At 45.8% G+C, this 16,939-nt stretch overlaps 1 protein-coding gene across 2 annotated transcripts in view; it reads right to left on the reverse strand.

Moving 5' to 3' along the window:
- PDSS1 (decaprenyl diphosphate synthase subunit 1) overlaps positions 1-16,939 on the reverse strand; it is a 43,693-nt gene that overhangs the window by 7,598 nt on the left and 19,156 nt on the right. For both annotated transcript variants that reach the window (XM_058297801.2, XM_012529934.4), the window contains exons 6-9: positions 15,066-15,177; positions 14,865-14,974; positions 3,950-4,030; positions 3,696-3,809 (exon numbers count right to left, since the gene is read on the reverse strand). In XM_058297801.2, coding sequence (XP_058153784.1) covers positions 3,696-3,809; positions 3,950-4,030; positions 14,865-14,974; positions 15,066-15,177 — 417 coding nt within the window. The remainder of the gene's footprint in view (positions 1-3,695; positions 3,810-3,949; positions 4,031-14,864; positions 14,975-15,065; positions 15,178-16,939) is intronic.

A 16,939-nucleotide genomic window follows, 5' to 3' on the forward strand; every position in this document is an offset into this window, starting at 1 on the left:
AAACCAGTCATGCGCTTTAGTTACTGATCTTTTAAGAACAGAATAATTAAAGCTTTACAGGAAACAAATCAGGCAAGCCTAAATCAATTTTAGTGGTAAAAATTCAAATCCATTAGGCATTTATTTTAGTTTCTTAATACCACATTCTGACATTGGGTTTCTAGTAGGCTCTATCCTCAAAGCTGCTGTGATACCATCTGGGAGGCTGGTAAAATTATTTTGCTTAGAGTGTATGAGCTTTTTCTACAGAAACTAAGAAGTCTGGCAAAATTGCTGATTAAGTGGTTTTTCCCCTCTGATCCTTTTTACTGTAAAAAGCATTGCAAGTGCAGAGTTTGAAAAAAAATTTGCATTGAGCATGACTACATCTCTCTTCCTTTGAAACATGTAGAGTGTGCAACTTTGATATGCAAATCCAAGCTCTTCCCGTAGGCACTCCCCTTAGTGCATCTGTGGAGAAGAAAAGAGGCACGAACAGGAAGAACAGGTGCCTGCCTGAGAGTCACTGAGAAAGGAGAACACTGAGCTGTTTGTAACAGAAGGAAAACCACCTGGGGAGGAATCAGGTTGTAACTGCGGCATCTGCTGTAAACTAAGTGACAAAGGTATCGATAAATTGGAGCCCGTTTACCCAAACAAAACTTCTGGGTAACGAGAAGGCACCAGCTAGTCAAAACCACAGCATAAGCCTGTGCAGCTGGTGCAGGGGCTGGTGCTGCAGTTGGAAGGACTGTTACAGGCTGACATTTAGGTCTGGTGACTTAACAAATAAGGAAGAGAAACAGAAGAAGAAAGGAAGAGTTTTTTTTTTTTTTTTTTTAAAAGGATATCTGAGAACTAATGTAGTTCTCACCAAAAAAGGGAAAACACTTCCATTTTGTTGGTGAAGGTTTCAAAGCCAATCCATCTACCCTTGAGTTGATGTAACATGAGCCTTTGGCTCCTAAAATGTGAGTATACATATATGACGGAACCACTTCAGAAATCCTGAAAACTCAGTCCTCATATCATCATCAGGATACCCTTTCAGAAAGAAATCAAAACTAGTGCCATTCCAGAGAGAGCCACACAGCGAAGGACCACCACCCGGACAGCAGAGGGGCTAAGGCAGTAGGTGCGGGCCCCAAGTCATTCCAATTTCCAGCCCACCATGCCAAGTTAAAAGGAAAAAGTGGTTTTCCAAGGTTGCTCTCCATGGTCCAGTGAGATTCAGTCACTATTCATAAATGGGAAGGTTCAAAGATTCTTCCTAACCTAAAAACAAAACTCACCTAGCTGTGGCAAAGGATTATAAACTCCTCCTCTACTGCACTTACTAATCACAAGTGTGGAGTCGAGGGGTTGTCCGTGCTTGAGGAGACCTGCTGAGTATCACAAAGGCAGGAAAGCCTGCTAACTTCCCATAGCTCACTCAGTGGCGGTGGCCTTGCACGGCGTAGCGGCAGTGTTGGTCTTTGCAGACCTGGAGTATTCAACTGTCTGCTGTGCCATTTACTAGGCGCTGAATTTTGCCCAGGTTTGAGCATTAGTTTCTTATTTGGAGAATGGATATCATAATAGGTATCAACAAGGGCAGCTATGAGGTCAGAGAGAATGCATGAAAGAATCCTTTGGAAACTATAAATACTGTGCATTTTCACTACAGGGAAATACTGCACATTCTCACATTACCTTTGGAACTTGTTTACTCAATATTCTAGTCTCATAAACCTTTTTGCCAAGAATCCCTTTTTTGGCAGTGTAATCCACAGAAGAGCCTAAACCTACTGTCTTTTTAGGAGGTATTGCAGATTGAACCCAGGACTTGTGTGGGAAGCAGGTGCTCAACCACTGACCTACAGCCCCTCCCCTACTGTCTGTCGTTGTTTTTAAACTGTCTCCTTTTGAAATGAGCCCTGTCCTGTGTTACTTCCTGCTCAGCTCACTTTGGGTTTCCTTTCCTGAGGCTGGAAAGTGCCGTTTGGCCTCCTCTCCCGCTGCCTCTCGGGCAGCTGAGAAGAGCGTGTCTGGTGAGGGTGACTGCGGAGCCTCGTGATGCCGGGAATTCCCAGGGGAACACCGAGAGCAGTACTGTGGGGCACAGCGAGCTCTTCCCCTTCGTCTTGGCTTTTTTTTTTCAGCCAGCATCTTTGCGTCTCTTGCAGATCACTGACATCAGCACGTAGGAGGGTCTGTTCACCCATGCCCCCCTCACTCTGTCCCACTGAACCTGAAGGCAGGATTAGCTGTGAGCGCCCTTGGTGGAGGGGAAAGGCACTCCGTTCCTTTTGAAATATGTTCAAAGGGAAATGGCAGTCAGAAGAGGCCCCGTGTTCTTCCCCGATCTCCTGAAGGTTTAAGTGGGACTCGCTGTCAGCTCAGTACCACGGGACTTGTGACATGTATTTAAACTTGCTAAGACTTCTAAAAGCCCAGCCCTCAAAACTGTTCAGCAGACGGTGCGTGTGTGTAGGGGAAGGCCTGCCCGTCATCCTGGTGGCCACAGGCCCTGCTGCGTGCGTCTTCCCAGGGTGGCAGCATCTCAGCGTGCTCAGTCCACAGTGACCAGCCACGCTCGAACACGGGTTGGTACAAGGCTGGTGGCCAGTGACAACTTTTCCACTCTCAGGCAGGCCTTTTTCACTTAGTGCCTTTTATTTGGTTAACGGGAATACCAAAACAATTCTGCAATGTATGAAAGGGAATTTTCTAAGTTTTATAAATGTTAGAACTTGGCACTTGTATTAATAGTCTTCCCACTAAGTTTTGGGCTGGTAGGTCAGTCTCACTGGGAGAGAGGCCCATTTATAGCACAGATCTTGCTTCTCAACTCTGCCGCAAAATTTTGGAACCAATAATAGAGCTGGTTTCTAGTTTTGTGGTATGGCAGTGAACATCTTACAGCTTTGCTAATAAATAACAAGTTAAATATACCATAAAGATGAAACTCTATTAAAAAGATGTCCACGGGGCAGCCAATGTCCCACTTACTTCAACTAACACTTGGCACAGCCAAAAATGATGATGAAGGGGCCAGAGCAAGCGGTACAGATGTCTGCTTTGTAAGTTACTGCAGCATCTCTGAAGCATCCCAAACCTTCTGCCACGTGAAGAATATGGAGGCAGCTTATTTCCTTGCCTTTGTGTCAGGCCCTGAATCTGGAGAAAGGAGTTTTGTGGTCCTGTGGTGCATTCCACTGACTTCTGGAAGTTCTGAGGCCATGGCCTGGGAGCCTCGAGGCCTCTCTCAGAGCAGCAAACAGTTCTGTTACACTTCTAGAGCTGGAGAATTCCTGAGACTCTCTCATGCTCGGAGGCCCTTTGACCCTTGCTGTGTCTTTCTAAGGGGCTCTGAGGCACACCCAAAGTCTACTTCCTGTGATCAAGGTGTGGAAACCACCCACCTTGCCAGGCCAAAGTGTATGGGAATAACCACAGTGCTATCTTAAATGCACACAGCACTTCATAATCTACAGTATCAGTGAATCCTCATGACAGCCGTGGGAAGAAGGCTGGAATCTCCTTATTTCCCAGGTGAGGAAGCAGGCTTAGGGAAGTGAAATGACCTGCCCCACGTCTCATCATGGAACCAGGAACCAGCCCAGGTCTGCAGTCGCCTACCTACATGCGGTCACCTTCCCATGGTGCTGTACTGGGAAGACCTGAGCTCTCTACGGCTACAGACGAGTGTGTCCCCGGGGGCTGGGAAAGCCTACCTGCTGACAGGCAAATAAGACAGGGCCAGTGGCCAGCCCCAGCTTCAGATCAGCCGACGTTGGCTTGCCCATCTGGTCAGAGCACGAGGTGAAGTCCAATACATCATCTATTAACTAGCAAAAGGAAAAAGGGATGTAAAAGGGGCCAGCATCCCATCATCACTGCCGCCTTCCCACTGCTCTGATTCTTTTCCTCCAAGGGAGAATGCTGGCTGCGCCAACAGGCCACCGTTCTTATAAATAAGCATGCCAACCTGAAAAGCTATTCCCACGTTTTTTCCGTATTGATAGGCGATCTCGTGCACCATTGGGTCAGGGCTTCCTAGGATGGAGACCTGAAAGAGAGAAAGAAAGAGAATTGTGATTTCAGCTGCTGGCGGGCAGGAACAAGGCAGACAACCCTGGAGAAGGTCGCATGTGGCAGAACTAGATTCCCCTCGCCGAGAGGTGGTGGGGCTGGGGAACATGAGTTAGGAGGTGATGCCAGCAGGGGCCACCAGATGGGCACAGAGCAGTGTCTTCACCACAGAGTTTCAGTCCCAAACCATTCTCACAAATTCTTAGAAAATAGCCCTTTCCCCCACTTCTTCGGACAGGATCATCTTTCCCACTGCTTGCCAAAAAAAAATCAAGCTACAGCTAGACTCGTTCTAGTTTGGTAAGGTGCTCAGTAAATTTCCTTTTTGATATGCACGAGCATCAGACCCTAACGTGAGGTACTGGCCTCCTTCCTGCACTCGGCAAACCTGCCCAGCTGTTGGCTTGAATAACCTTGACTGGCTAATCCGTCATTTGAGGGATAAAGAATCCAGTCATACGTGTGATGCTGCCATAAATACAGTCCTCCATTTGTGCTCCTTTCATATAATGTTTTCTGGTGACTGCACTTATTTCTGAAATGGAGCTCTTTCTTGTTATATCTGTACCATAAGCCTGACGCCTGATGCTTTAGACACATTACTATTGCATTAACAGAAAGATCTTCACTGGAATTATGGTTTCTGTATTTCTCTCACAAGTAATAATATAACTGAATAAAAACTTTTTGTTTTTCTTTTCAGTATGGGAGAAGTAGGACTTCTCAAAGTCTTTTAAAACTTCAAAAAAAACCTAGTTGGCACTGACCGCTGGCGAGCCTTTCCTGCAGCTCTGCTAATAAGCATGTTAAACAGGCCTGCCACATTTTCAGGAAACAAAGACTGGGTTAAAATCAAATGGGGCTGTGGAGAAGGACTCCTCTTTCCAACAAAACTAAAACGCATCTATGAGAGCTCACAGGGGACAATTTAGAAACTCTGAATGCACCCATGACGGGGCTAAAAGAATGAGAGTATGGCAGGATTGGGCAGCTCTGTCTAAGCTGGGCTCGGAATAGAACAGCACTGATAAGCAAGGCAATCCCCTTTAGCCAGATCGATACCATTATCTTGACACAGAGCCACACAGAAAAACTTTGTTCCTAGAAAGTAGAAGATTGAATGCATGGGAATTAAAATTTATGGAGTACTGTGCTCAGCATTTCACGGTATTTGAGCTCACACATGCCAGTGCTGACTGAGTCCTTGCTATGTGCCAGGCCTAATTCTAAGGTTTTCTCACATATAAGCTCACTTACAGGGTGGGGACTGAGGTGTCTTGGGAGTCAGTTGTTACATGGCTGGGAAATGGTGGAAAACGGAATGTAAGCCCCAACAGTCTGGCTCCAGTCACTGTTCTTTTAGTCGCTTGGTTCTGCTACTTCCAATGGGCACACACTGGACGCGTGGAGCGGCCCCGTGAGCACACGGCCGCGGGGCTGTCCCGCCGGCCTTTCCTCGCCACATGCCTGACACTGACACGAGCGGCGGGGGCAGCTTCGGCCTTCACGTGCTTCCCTCTCTCTCTCACACCCTGCGTTCTGCCCAGTCCCATGTCAAATAATACAAGGTAAAGACCACCCCAGAGACTCCTGCTCCTTCAGCCCAGGTAGGACTGTCCAGATCTCTGGCCAGGAAACAAAAAAGCCAGCACCACTCTAGACAGCGCCAGACAGGGAAAAGCGGTGCACACGTGAAATGGACGCCGACTGTTCTTAGCACTGGGGAGAGCAGCCTCGTCCTCCTGGAAGTGGATGGGGCACAGCTGGACTGAGGAAAGGAAAGTGCAGACCGGCTGACCCAGGGGCCCCGGATTCTCCTGAGTCATGCCTGGAAAACCCTGATGTTTCCTGGTATTTATCAAGCACCTCTGTCCTTGAAGGGTGTGTTTATGTAACAGTGGAGCACCAATAATCTCCACTGTTTTTAATAAATAAGGCTGTATCTCCCACAATATACCTGCGAGCAGGGTGGTGAACACACACACTTCAAGGACAGAGATAAAATAATACCAGAACAGGAAGCAGACTTGGCCCAGTGGTCAGGGCGTCCGTCTACCACATGGGAGGTCCGTGGGTCAAACTCCGGTCCTCCTTGACCCGTGTGGAGCTGGCCCATGCGCAGTGCTGATGCGTGCAAGGAGTGCCCTGCCACACAGGGGTGTCCCTGCATAGGGGAGCCCCACGCCCAAGGAGTGCGCCTGTAAGGAGAGCTGCCCCGCGTAAAAGGAAATGCAGCCTGCCCAGGAATGGCGCCGCACACACGGAGAGCTGACACACAAGATGATGCAACAAAAAGAAACACAGATTCCCGTGCCGCTGACAACAACAGAAGCGGACAAAGAAGAACACCCAGCAAAATGGACACAGAGAACAGACAACTGGGGATGGGGGGGGGAGGGAAGGGGAGAGAAATAAATTAAAATAAAATCTTAAAAAAAAAAACCCCACCAAAAACCAGAACAGGTCACTGTCAAAAACAGACTGAAAATATTGGGAGAAAAAACATACAACATAATATCACAGATAAAGAGCTAATATTCTTAATATGTGAAGAATTCTTAAAAACTAAGGGGAAAAAAAAAAGACCGAACATCTGATAGAAAAATGGGCAAAAGACATGAACAGACACTTCACAGAAAATAAAGCTCTAACAATGGCCCTGATGCACATGAAAAAGTGTTCAATTTCACTTGTAAAAGAGATGAGAAGGAAAATTTCACTGCAGTACCATCTCTCATCTACCAGAGTGACCAAAATGAAAACGTCCAATGTCCCTTGGTGAGGCTGTGGGAAAAAGGACAAGACACTGCCAGCAAGACACCTGCCAGTGGGAATGCCATCAGCTCGGCCCCTACGGAGGGATATTTGGTGGCATTTACCAAGCCCACAGGTGCAATGACCTTTCAGATCAACCCTGCAGGGACACCTCTAACTATACAGAAAGATGCCTGCACGAGGTTAGTCTCCATAGCACTGTTTGTGATTGGCTGAATAAACCATGCCCGCACAGTGGGACACGATGCAGCTACTTAAAACACGAGCAAGGGTCTACACACCACCACGAGTGACTGCCTGAACTGTGGAAGAATGCAAGGTGCAAAGGCAAAACCAACAAAAAGAGGACACTGTACCACTTCTTCTCCCAAGAAAGAAGGGGAAGTAACATCTGTACCAAAAGAAACACAGGAAGGAGGAACCAGAAGCGAATGCGACCGGCTCCCCCCCCTTCCCCCCCCTCCCCGCGTGGTGGGAAGAGTGCGGGGTGGGAGCAGGGGAGGAGGGGGGGACCTCTTTGTACAGTTCTGACTTTTGGAGCTATGTCAGTGTTTCTCACACTCAAAAAACAAATAGATAAATGAACCCCCAAACCCCAAATAAAAATCCACACAGGAGGGAACCCCTAAAAAAGAATAAAAATTAATCTAACACAGGCAGATGTGGCTCAAGGGGCTGAGCGCCTGCTTCACACATGGGAGGTCCCTGGTTCAGTCCTTGATGCCCCCTAAAGACAAAAAAAAACCAAGCAAATAAACAAAGAAACCAACTCAGGGGAGCTGCTGTGGCTCAGTGGTTGAGTACCAGCTTCCCACACATGAGGCCTCAGGTTCAATCCCTTGCCCCAGTATCGCAAAAACAGACAAACAAACGTGCAAACAAAAAACAAAAGTGAACCTAACTATTTCAAAACACAGCTACACTGAAATGGAAAAAGTAAGTTTTGAACACAAAACTCTATTATCCTCGGGCTAAAGAGAAAAGGAAAAGTAAACAAAATATAAAAAGGTTTGTTTTTCAGTGATACGAGTTAGCATTTTTGAAACTCCTATGGCGTATTCTAGGATTGAGCACATAAATATTACTGTGGAGAATGGGAAGCAGGTTTCACAGTGTTGGGAAAGGTAGTTACAAATAAGGAAAGACAGGCTGCTGGAATGAACCATGAATCCTGGTGTTACACTGGACTTGGAGCTACCAGTACCATCCCTCTTGGTTTTTAATAAATAAAGGTCATACAGAAAGATGCAGATACACACATGACACTCACACATTTCCTAGCTCTGTCCAGCGAGGAGGCCCAAAAGCAATGATACTCAGTGCCCAGACCTTGGTCTCCAAATACCAAAAGGAACCAGGGCTGCTTGGAGAAACGGTGGATTCCAAGGCTGGGAAGGCGAGATGTACCTGGAGTGTGTTATGCCCGAGATGAAAAGAAGCACTGAAAGAATGATAGGCTAGGGCAGCAAGACACAGGAGGCACGGTGATGCCCCTTCTCCACTGGCCAAAGATGGGACGACTGAGCACTAAGATGAGCACTGGTAACAAAAAGGGTAAGAGCCCTTGTCAGAAATGAGAACCCTAGAGTCTATAAACGCTAAATCTTTAGAGTACTAACCCTACTGCAGGAGAGTGAGGGAGAAGGATGAAATCAGAAAAAAATGGGCTATTTGGCAACCATCATAATAATTGACTCAGGAAAGAATCATAAATAGATGCTAAAGCCAGAGGGTGAGAGGTTGATGAGAATCAGAATATTTACATAATCTCAAAATACCTCTCCCTCAAAATACCTATTAATTTCAGAAGGAAAAAGAGTAACTGAGGTAGAGATCACGGTGAACTTGGTGAGGAATGGGATGAAGAGCCAGCGTGCATCTGGATGGCACGTGTTGGGAAGACGGTGTTGCTTCTGCTGTGTGCCTGCCAAAAATTCATAACCCAAATCTTATCTGAGAAATTGTCAGCCAAATCCAACTTGGGAGACTCAACACCCTGACTAGCCTGTACTCTTCCAAATATCAGGTAATGTAAGAAAAACAGACTGAGGAGCTGTTTCAGATTAAGAGACTAAAAATTAATGACAGGGAGTAGAAGTAGCTCAGTGGTTGAGCGCCTGCTTCCCATGTACATGGTCCTAGGTTCAATCCCTGGTACTTCCAAAAAAAAAAAAAAAATTCATGACAACTAAATGCAACAGGAGAGCCGAGGTTGGATCCTAGACAAGATTTTTTCCCCCTCTTTTCTTATAATAGTCAGTATGAGGACAAATGGCGAAATTTGATAGAGGCTGCAGTTTACTGTAACAAAAACATAGGAAGCTCTGACAGTGTGACCCACAGAACAAAATTCTGTGATTTGTGGCAAGATGAGTAGTGGCACCTTGTAGCTGTGACAATGAAATAACAGGAAGACCCGTGGATTCCGTACCATGCTCAGCCTGGAAGAGAAGCAAGGAAAGACAACTGAGTGAGGGTTCCAGCCCCAGGTCTGGGGTCAGGGTCCAGCTCCACTGGCTGGCTGACCTTTTGGGTCCCATCCCATCAGATTTTCTGGGGAATGAGTCATAGTTTTCCCTAGTAAGCTGCAGCATGTATTTTGCATAACTGTGTATATAGTCACCTTTTGAGACTAAAATTAATTCTATTTTAATCTCAACCAAAATCACAATAGATTTTGTGGATAATGCTCTCTTAGATTTTAATATTATTTCCACTAAAAATACAATGGATGGTTAAAAAAAGTTGGTGGGGGAGGGAGGAGGGAAAAGAAATGCCATTTTTTTCTTCTTTCTTTGAGGTCCCAGGGCTAGGGATTGAACACGGGACGTCCTATGTGGGAAGCCGGTGCTCAACCACTGAGCCTCATCAGTGCCACTGAGTTGGTTTTCTTGTTTGCTTGTTTTTTAAGGAGGAACTGGGAACCGAACCTGGGACCTCCCATGTGGGAAGCAGGCGCTCAACCACTTGAGCCACATATGCTCCCTGATATCCTTTTTTTTTCCCTTTAAAGATTTATTTAGGCGTCCCCTCCTCCCACTCGTAGTCTGCTCTGTGTCCACTTGCTGTGAGTTCTTCTGTGTCTGCTTGTCTTCTCTTTAGGTGGCACCAGGAACTGATTCCAGGACCTTCTGGAGTGGGAGAGAGGTGCCCAATCTTTGTACCACCTCAGGTCCCTGGTCTGCTGCATCTCTTATTGTCTCTCCTCTTGTCTCTTTTTGTTGTGCCATCTTGCTGCGCCAGCTCTCTGCTCGGGCCAGCTCACTGTGTGGGCCAGCACTCTGCGTGAGCCAGCTCGCCTTCACCAGGAGACCCTGGGAATTGAACCCTGGATCTCCCATATGGTAGATGGGAGCCCAATTGCTTCAGCCATTATCTGCTTCTCCTGATGTCCTTTTGATAAATTTTTAAGAATTAGGATTAAGAATTTGTGCTGTGACCAGAAACGAGCAGAATCAAATACAAGCTGCCAAGTTCCCTTCAAATTTCTTTAACATCTTTTTATTTTTTAAAGATTTATTTTATTTCTCTCCCTTCCCCCCAACCCCCACCCCAGTTGTCTGTTCTCTGTGTCCACTTGCTGCATGTTCTTCTTTTTGTCCACTTCTGTTGTTGTCAGCGGTACAGGAATCTGTGTTTCTTCTTGTTGTGTCATCTTGCTGCGTCAGCTCTCCGTGTGTGCGGCGCCATTCCTGGGCAAGCTGAACTTTCTTTCGCGCTGGGCGGCTCTCCTTACGGGGTGCACTCCTTGCGCGTGGGGCTCCCCTATGTGGGGGGCACCCCTGCGTGGCAGGGCACTCCTTGAGTGCATCAGCACTGCGCATGGGCCAGCTCCACACGGGTCAAGGAGGCCCGAGGTTTGAACTGCAAACTTCCCATGTAGTAGACAGATGCCCTATCCCCTGGGCCAAGTCCGCTTCACTCCTTTAACATCTTAGAATTCCATTTAGTTCTTCTGCAATAATTCTGATGTTTAAATTCTCCTTATCCCTCTTTTTGGCATCCCTAAGTATGCTTTGCATGCAATTTTTTTGGAGCTTACATGTCTTTGCGTTTTAAATACCAGAAGTATATAAAAATAGCAATTTTGAATATATAACACCTCTGGAATATTTCCACCCATAGGGACTTACAAATATAGAAACTCTTATTTGGAAAGCTCACCGTATGATTTTGCTTTATTAGTCTAGCAGTTCTGAAGCTTCGGAATTAATTCCCTAGATGAGGAGTGGGTCGCTCTGGGATGATGCCAGCATGCCTCCTAGTGGACAGCCTAAAACATTTTGTTGAGCCATTTCACTGCATGCTAATCTGTAAAGAACAAAGTGCTCTTCAGTAAGGACACATGTGCTATCACGTCTCTAGCAGCTTAAGCGAAGGGACCTCAACCAAGCCTTTGATGACTTGGGGGCCCCCTCCTTGGATCCTTCCAGAACAGTAAGATTCATGCCATGAGGGCATCCAGTAGTGTTCCAAGCTCCAGGTCTCCTGCCCTGTGGGATGTAGATGTTCTCCCACTTTGGGGGAACCGTCGCTCTCAGCATTTGCAATCCTAACAGCATGGTCCCTGCTAATGCCCGTCCACTGGGTCTCACGCCTGTGAGATCAGGAAGCTTCCCTCAACACGCTCGTCTTCCTTCAGAGTGTGAGCCGTGATCTTCAGGGAGACGTGGGCAGTCAGAGGGCAACAAAGGATTAATGCAGCAGACTCTATGGCACCCATTATAAATAAGTCATTCTTTTACTTAGCGTTCTAGTATCTATTTGTTATTTTCATTCCTCTCTCTTTGTTAAAAAATCACACTTGTAATTTCTTGGAAATAAAAAATAATAGTCCTTTCAAAAAAAAGATAAAAGTGGCTTAGAGCGTGGCCAGCATGTTCTACATAATTCACATTCCTTAGGTTTCCAATTGGGTCTTTTTAGGAAGAAAACGTTGCCCTTGATCTTTTCTGGCTCACATTATACGTTTCTTGACACTTTAAAACAGATGATAGGGTGGGGTGGTTTCTCCTAAGAAGGCAAGAGTTTAAAAAAAGCTCTGCTTAACTGTAATTATGTTGAATGTATCGTGATGACAATTTTACCTTGGAGATCTTTCCTGTTACTTTAATTACGGGATTGAAAAGCAAACCCGGTCCTGCCTATGTTATATGTTGATGAAGAGAGCCAGAGAGACAATTCTGTGGAGGGAACTTCTCTCATTGATGGGCCACACTGAAACACTACACATTTTAGTTTATAGAGCAAAGAGAATACTATGAGAGTGGATGTGGCTCAGGCAGTTGGGTGCCCACCTCACACATGGGAGGTCTTGGGTTCAGTTCCCGGTGCCTCCTAAAGAAGAAAAATGAGCAGACCATGAGCAAAACAGACAAGGGAACCATCTTGGTGGGGGTGGGGTGGGGATATATATTTAAAAAAAGAGAATACTGATTTTTAAAAAAGAAGAGTATGTAGATTTTGTAATTGAAACTTGGCCTAGTGTTACCTGTAAAGGTTGCCTAAGAATTACCTCCTGAGAGCCTCCCTGTTGCTCAAATGTGGCTTCTCTCTAAGCTAAACTCAGCATATAAACACACTACCCTCCCCCTGGCATGGGACATGACTCCTGGGGATTAGCCTCCCTGGCACTGAGGGATTATTACCAAGCACCAACTAGCATTGCAACTGGAAAAAGACCTTGACCAAAGGAGGAAAGAATAAAGACAAACAAGTTTAAATGGCTAAGAGACTTCAAAGTGAGTTGGGAGGTCATTCCAGGTTACGCTTATCAGCAGAATCTCATTGACTGCCACAGTAAACACTACCTCAAATAGTGGGGCTCCTGAGGGCTCTGGAGGCATCCAGACACTATAGGCAGGTCTGACAGCTCAGTTTGGTGCCCTAGAGTGGGTCCTACTTTGGAATTTGTGCTCCCCAAAGTAAGAGTTGGACTCAGTTGTGGTTTCCCCTACACATAGCTCTTCTGCCCCTTCTATTTCAACGTATAGTTAGTCCTAGAATTAATAGGCATATGTCCATGACACTTAAATCTTTGGGCTTTCCATGTGCCAGTCAGGCCCTAAATGTCAACAGAATTGCAATACCCACTCTGCAGTTCATAGGACTCACCCAGGACAACTAACAAGGAAATAATAAGTTAAAAAAAAAAGATTACATAGAGAGCGAGCCAGGGAGAGAGCAGGGGAGAGGGGTGAAAGCAGAGGAAAAGTCATGGTTCCCACTCTTTAAACCCTAAATAAAAATGGCTTGTTTATATTTCACATACAGAAGTCTTGGGGGAATCCACCACTCATTAAAAAGAATATAGAGGGAAGTGAATTTGGCTCAACTAATAGAGCGTACACCTACCATATGGGAGGTCCAGGGTTCAAATACAGGGCCTCCTGACCCATGTGGTGAGCTGGCCCACGTGCAGTGCTGATGTGCTCAAGGAGTGCCCTGCCACGCAGGGGTGTCTCCTGCACAGGGAAGCCCCATTTGCAAAGGACTGCACCCCTCAAGGAGAGCCACCCTGCGTGAAAAAAGCGCAGAGTGCCCAGGAGTGGCATCACACACACAGCTGACGCAACAAAAAAGAGACACAGATTCCCGGTGCTGTGAACAAGGAAGAACACGCAGCGAATGGACACAGAGAGCAGACAATGGGGTGGAGGGTGGGAGAAGGGGAGAGAAATAAATAAAATCTTAAAAAAAACAAAGAGGGAAGCAGATTTGGCTCAATGGATAGAGCATCTGCCTACCACATGGGAGGTCCAAGGTTCAAACCCAGGGCCTCCTGACCCATGTGGTGAGCTGGCCCATGTGCAGTGCTGATGAGCGCAAAGAGTGCCCTGCCACATGTAGTGCGCCCCCTAAGGAGAGCCATCCCGCACTAAAAAAGTGCAGCCTGCCCAGGAGTGGCGCCGCACACATGGAGAGCTGACGCAGCAAGATGACACAACAAAAAGAGACACAGATTCCTGGTGCTGCTGACAAGAATACAAGTGGACCCAGAAGAACACACAGTGAATGGACACAGAGAGCAGACAATGGGGAGGTGGGGAAGGGGAGAGAAATAAAAAAAAAATAAAATAAATCTTAAAAAAAAAAAAAGAATATAGAATGGTAGTACACTATATTAATAGATATTTTCTCCTGGGTAAATTAGAAGCACATAAAAGATATTTCCTTTGAAATAAAAACTACTTATTTTGGCCTATGTGGCTCAGTGGTTGAGAGCCTACTTCCCTGGTACGAGGTCCTGGGTTCAATCCCTGGTACCTTCTAAACAAACAAACGAACAAACTACTTATTTGAGGTATTCTGCTTGGACTAGGGATTTCCTAATTTCTTACTATGGAAATGACTGTTTCCCTTTCAAAACTGTTGCAATTCCTATGATCTCACTCCTGGTTTTGGTTGAGAAACCGATTGCATCTATGCATACAGGACTTTTTTTTTTTGGGCGGTCCTGGGGATTGAACCCAGGACCTTGTATATGTAAAGTAGGCACTTAAAGCACTGAGCTATACCACTCCCTGCCAAACTGACCTCACCCTTGTATAAGCTTCATTTTTAAATTTATTTATTTTTAAGGAGGTACCAGGGATTGAACCCTGGGCCTCGTACATGGGAAGCAGGTGCTCAAACCACTGAGTTACACCTGTTCCCAGGGCACAGAACTTTTTAAAGGTAAAAAGTTAAAAATAGCGTGCATCTGACATCATGGGAGAAATTATTTAAGACAAGTTGTTCCAAATACTACACAGTTTGGAAATTATGTCAGGGAATATATTGTTTTGCTTGTTTGGATTCAGTTTGTGGGAGAAGGATGAAAAGTTCATGCTTGCACACCAAAAGAAGACAGCAAAAATGAAAACCACAGTAGAAGTTATCTGTGGTTTGGGCATGTAATTCTTTCCTCATTGATCTCTTGGGATTTTGGATACTAGTTTAAGGTTCTTCTATGAAAGTGTTTTCTAGGAGAATTAACTCCCAAGAAAGAGCTTGAAGGCTTTGGTTAAACTTGCAGAAAGACAGAACGTACATACTGCTTTACAACTGTTGGCTATCAGACTTGCGGTCTTCTTGAAGGTCTTTTCAAGGTAGTGTGCAAATCTTTCATTCTCATTTTCCTTTGACCCTAGCTGAAGAAATTCACCTATAAAGAAGGAAAGGGGTCATTTGAGAGAAGGCTTGGTTGCCCAGGTACAGCAAGAAGGAATAAAAAAGAGAAGTGAGAATCAACCTACCACGCACTAAATCTTCAATAACTTGCGTTAAAACAGATATAACTGTTGTATTTCCAATTCGTGCCAGGGCTATAGATGCTGCAGAAAGAATTAAGTCTCCAGCAAGAACAGCCTAGAAAAGAAGGAAAGAAAACAAAAAAGCATTCACAGAAAGTATCACAGTTACAGTGTCAGCCATGAAGTTGGTTTATCAGAAATTAAAATCCAGAAGTGAGGGGCCCTTTGAGATTTAAGTTCTCCCCCTTCCTCTTTCCTAGCAGGATAATGGAATAATCAGTTACAGGTTAGGGACACCTTTTTTTTTGGCTCTTACCCTTGACTTAAATTTTTTTTTTATTGTGCTAACATATATATATGACATAAAACTTCCCATCTTACCCATTGTACAGTGGACAATTCAGAGGTATCAGTTATACTGACAGTGCTGTGCCACCATCCCCACCGGTCAGGGACACCTTCTGAGCTGGATGGGGTCTCAGAGATGACCCAGTCTACTTCCCCCATTCACAGCCGAGACAGATGCCCAGGGAGGGAAAGGGGCTTCCCCCGCCACCAACATAACTGGGATGCACTGCCCGCTCGCCCCCGTCCACAGAGCTGTGTCCCTGCACTTGTGGTTTTGAGGGCTCACGGGCACAGAGAGCTGGGATGGCATCCCAGGAGCCTGCTCTGACCCTATCTGATGAGAGCTGCCTTCTGGGTGCAGCACCCTGGCGCGCTGCCCTGTGTCTGAGCAGAGATTTCCTGCTCGCCAAACTTCTCGAGGGCATGGCAGCCTCATCTCACCTGTGCTCGGCATACCCCGCACACAGCATGCTACCTGCTTTTTGCAATGACAACTAAACCAAGGAATCCTGGCCCCAAGCTCAGTGCTGTTTGCACTCTACTGGGTTGCCCCTCATTCCTACGCAAAATACTTTCCCCCAGTTTCTCTGAACACTAGATAGGAGATGTAGCAGTTTGATGTGGTTATAAATTCCGAAAATAGATACTGGATTATGTTTGTAATCTGATCTGTACCTGGACCTGACTGAGTTATGATTAGGGCTTTGACTGGGCCATGTCATTAGGGCATTGAGTTCCTGCCCTTGGTGGGGCATGGCAAAGGACAGAGCTGGAGGGTTCTTAATGTTGGAGTTTTGATTGTGGAGTTTGACTCTGGTCTGAAGCTGGAGACCCGGGAGAGAGGAGAGCCGTTCGCCTGACCTTGTGGAGAGAGGCAAAGCCTAGAGAGCCTCATAGTCTACAGCTGAAAACAGAGGAGCTGAGCCCAGAGGAGCCCAGGAAGCCTGAACCCTCGCAGACGTTGGCAGCCATCTTGCTCCAACACATGAACATAGACTTTGGTGAGGGAAGTAACTTACGCTTTCTGGCCTGGTATTTGTAAGCTCCTACCCCAAATAAAGACCCTTTACAAAAACCAACCAATTTCTGGTATTTTGCATCAGCATCCCTTTGGCTAATACACTAGATAATCAATATTTTCCTAATCTTTTTTAGATTGTGAGATGTTCACATCAATTACACATAATTCAATTATATGCTGTAATAAAAAGAGGCTATATATACAAACACATTAATTGGCATATCTAGAGATGCACATATGTGTTCCTCATAAATACTATGTTATAGAAAATTTACAGCAATTTCAACATAACCACGTATTAAGTTTTTATTGTCTATTCTCTAGTATCTAGAATTCGGGATGTTGGGTATGTTTACCATTTAATCATCATTTTATATGTCATCTATCCCTACCTAAATCCCTACGTGGAAATAACATTTATAAGGTCGTCTTAGGCACTACGCTCTCTGTGTACCCACCATCCCTCTGCCCCTCCATGGGGTCCCTCAGCGGGTCCTTTCCTCCCCTG

Source organism: Dasypus novemcinctus, chromosome 5 (assembly GCF_030445035.2).
Source record: "Dasypus novemcinctus isolate mDasNov1 chromosome 5, mDasNov1.1.hap2, whole genome shotgun sequence".
Classification (NCBI taxonomy): Eukaryota; Metazoa; Chordata; class Mammalia; order Cingulata; family Dasypodidae; genus Dasypus; species Dasypus novemcinctus.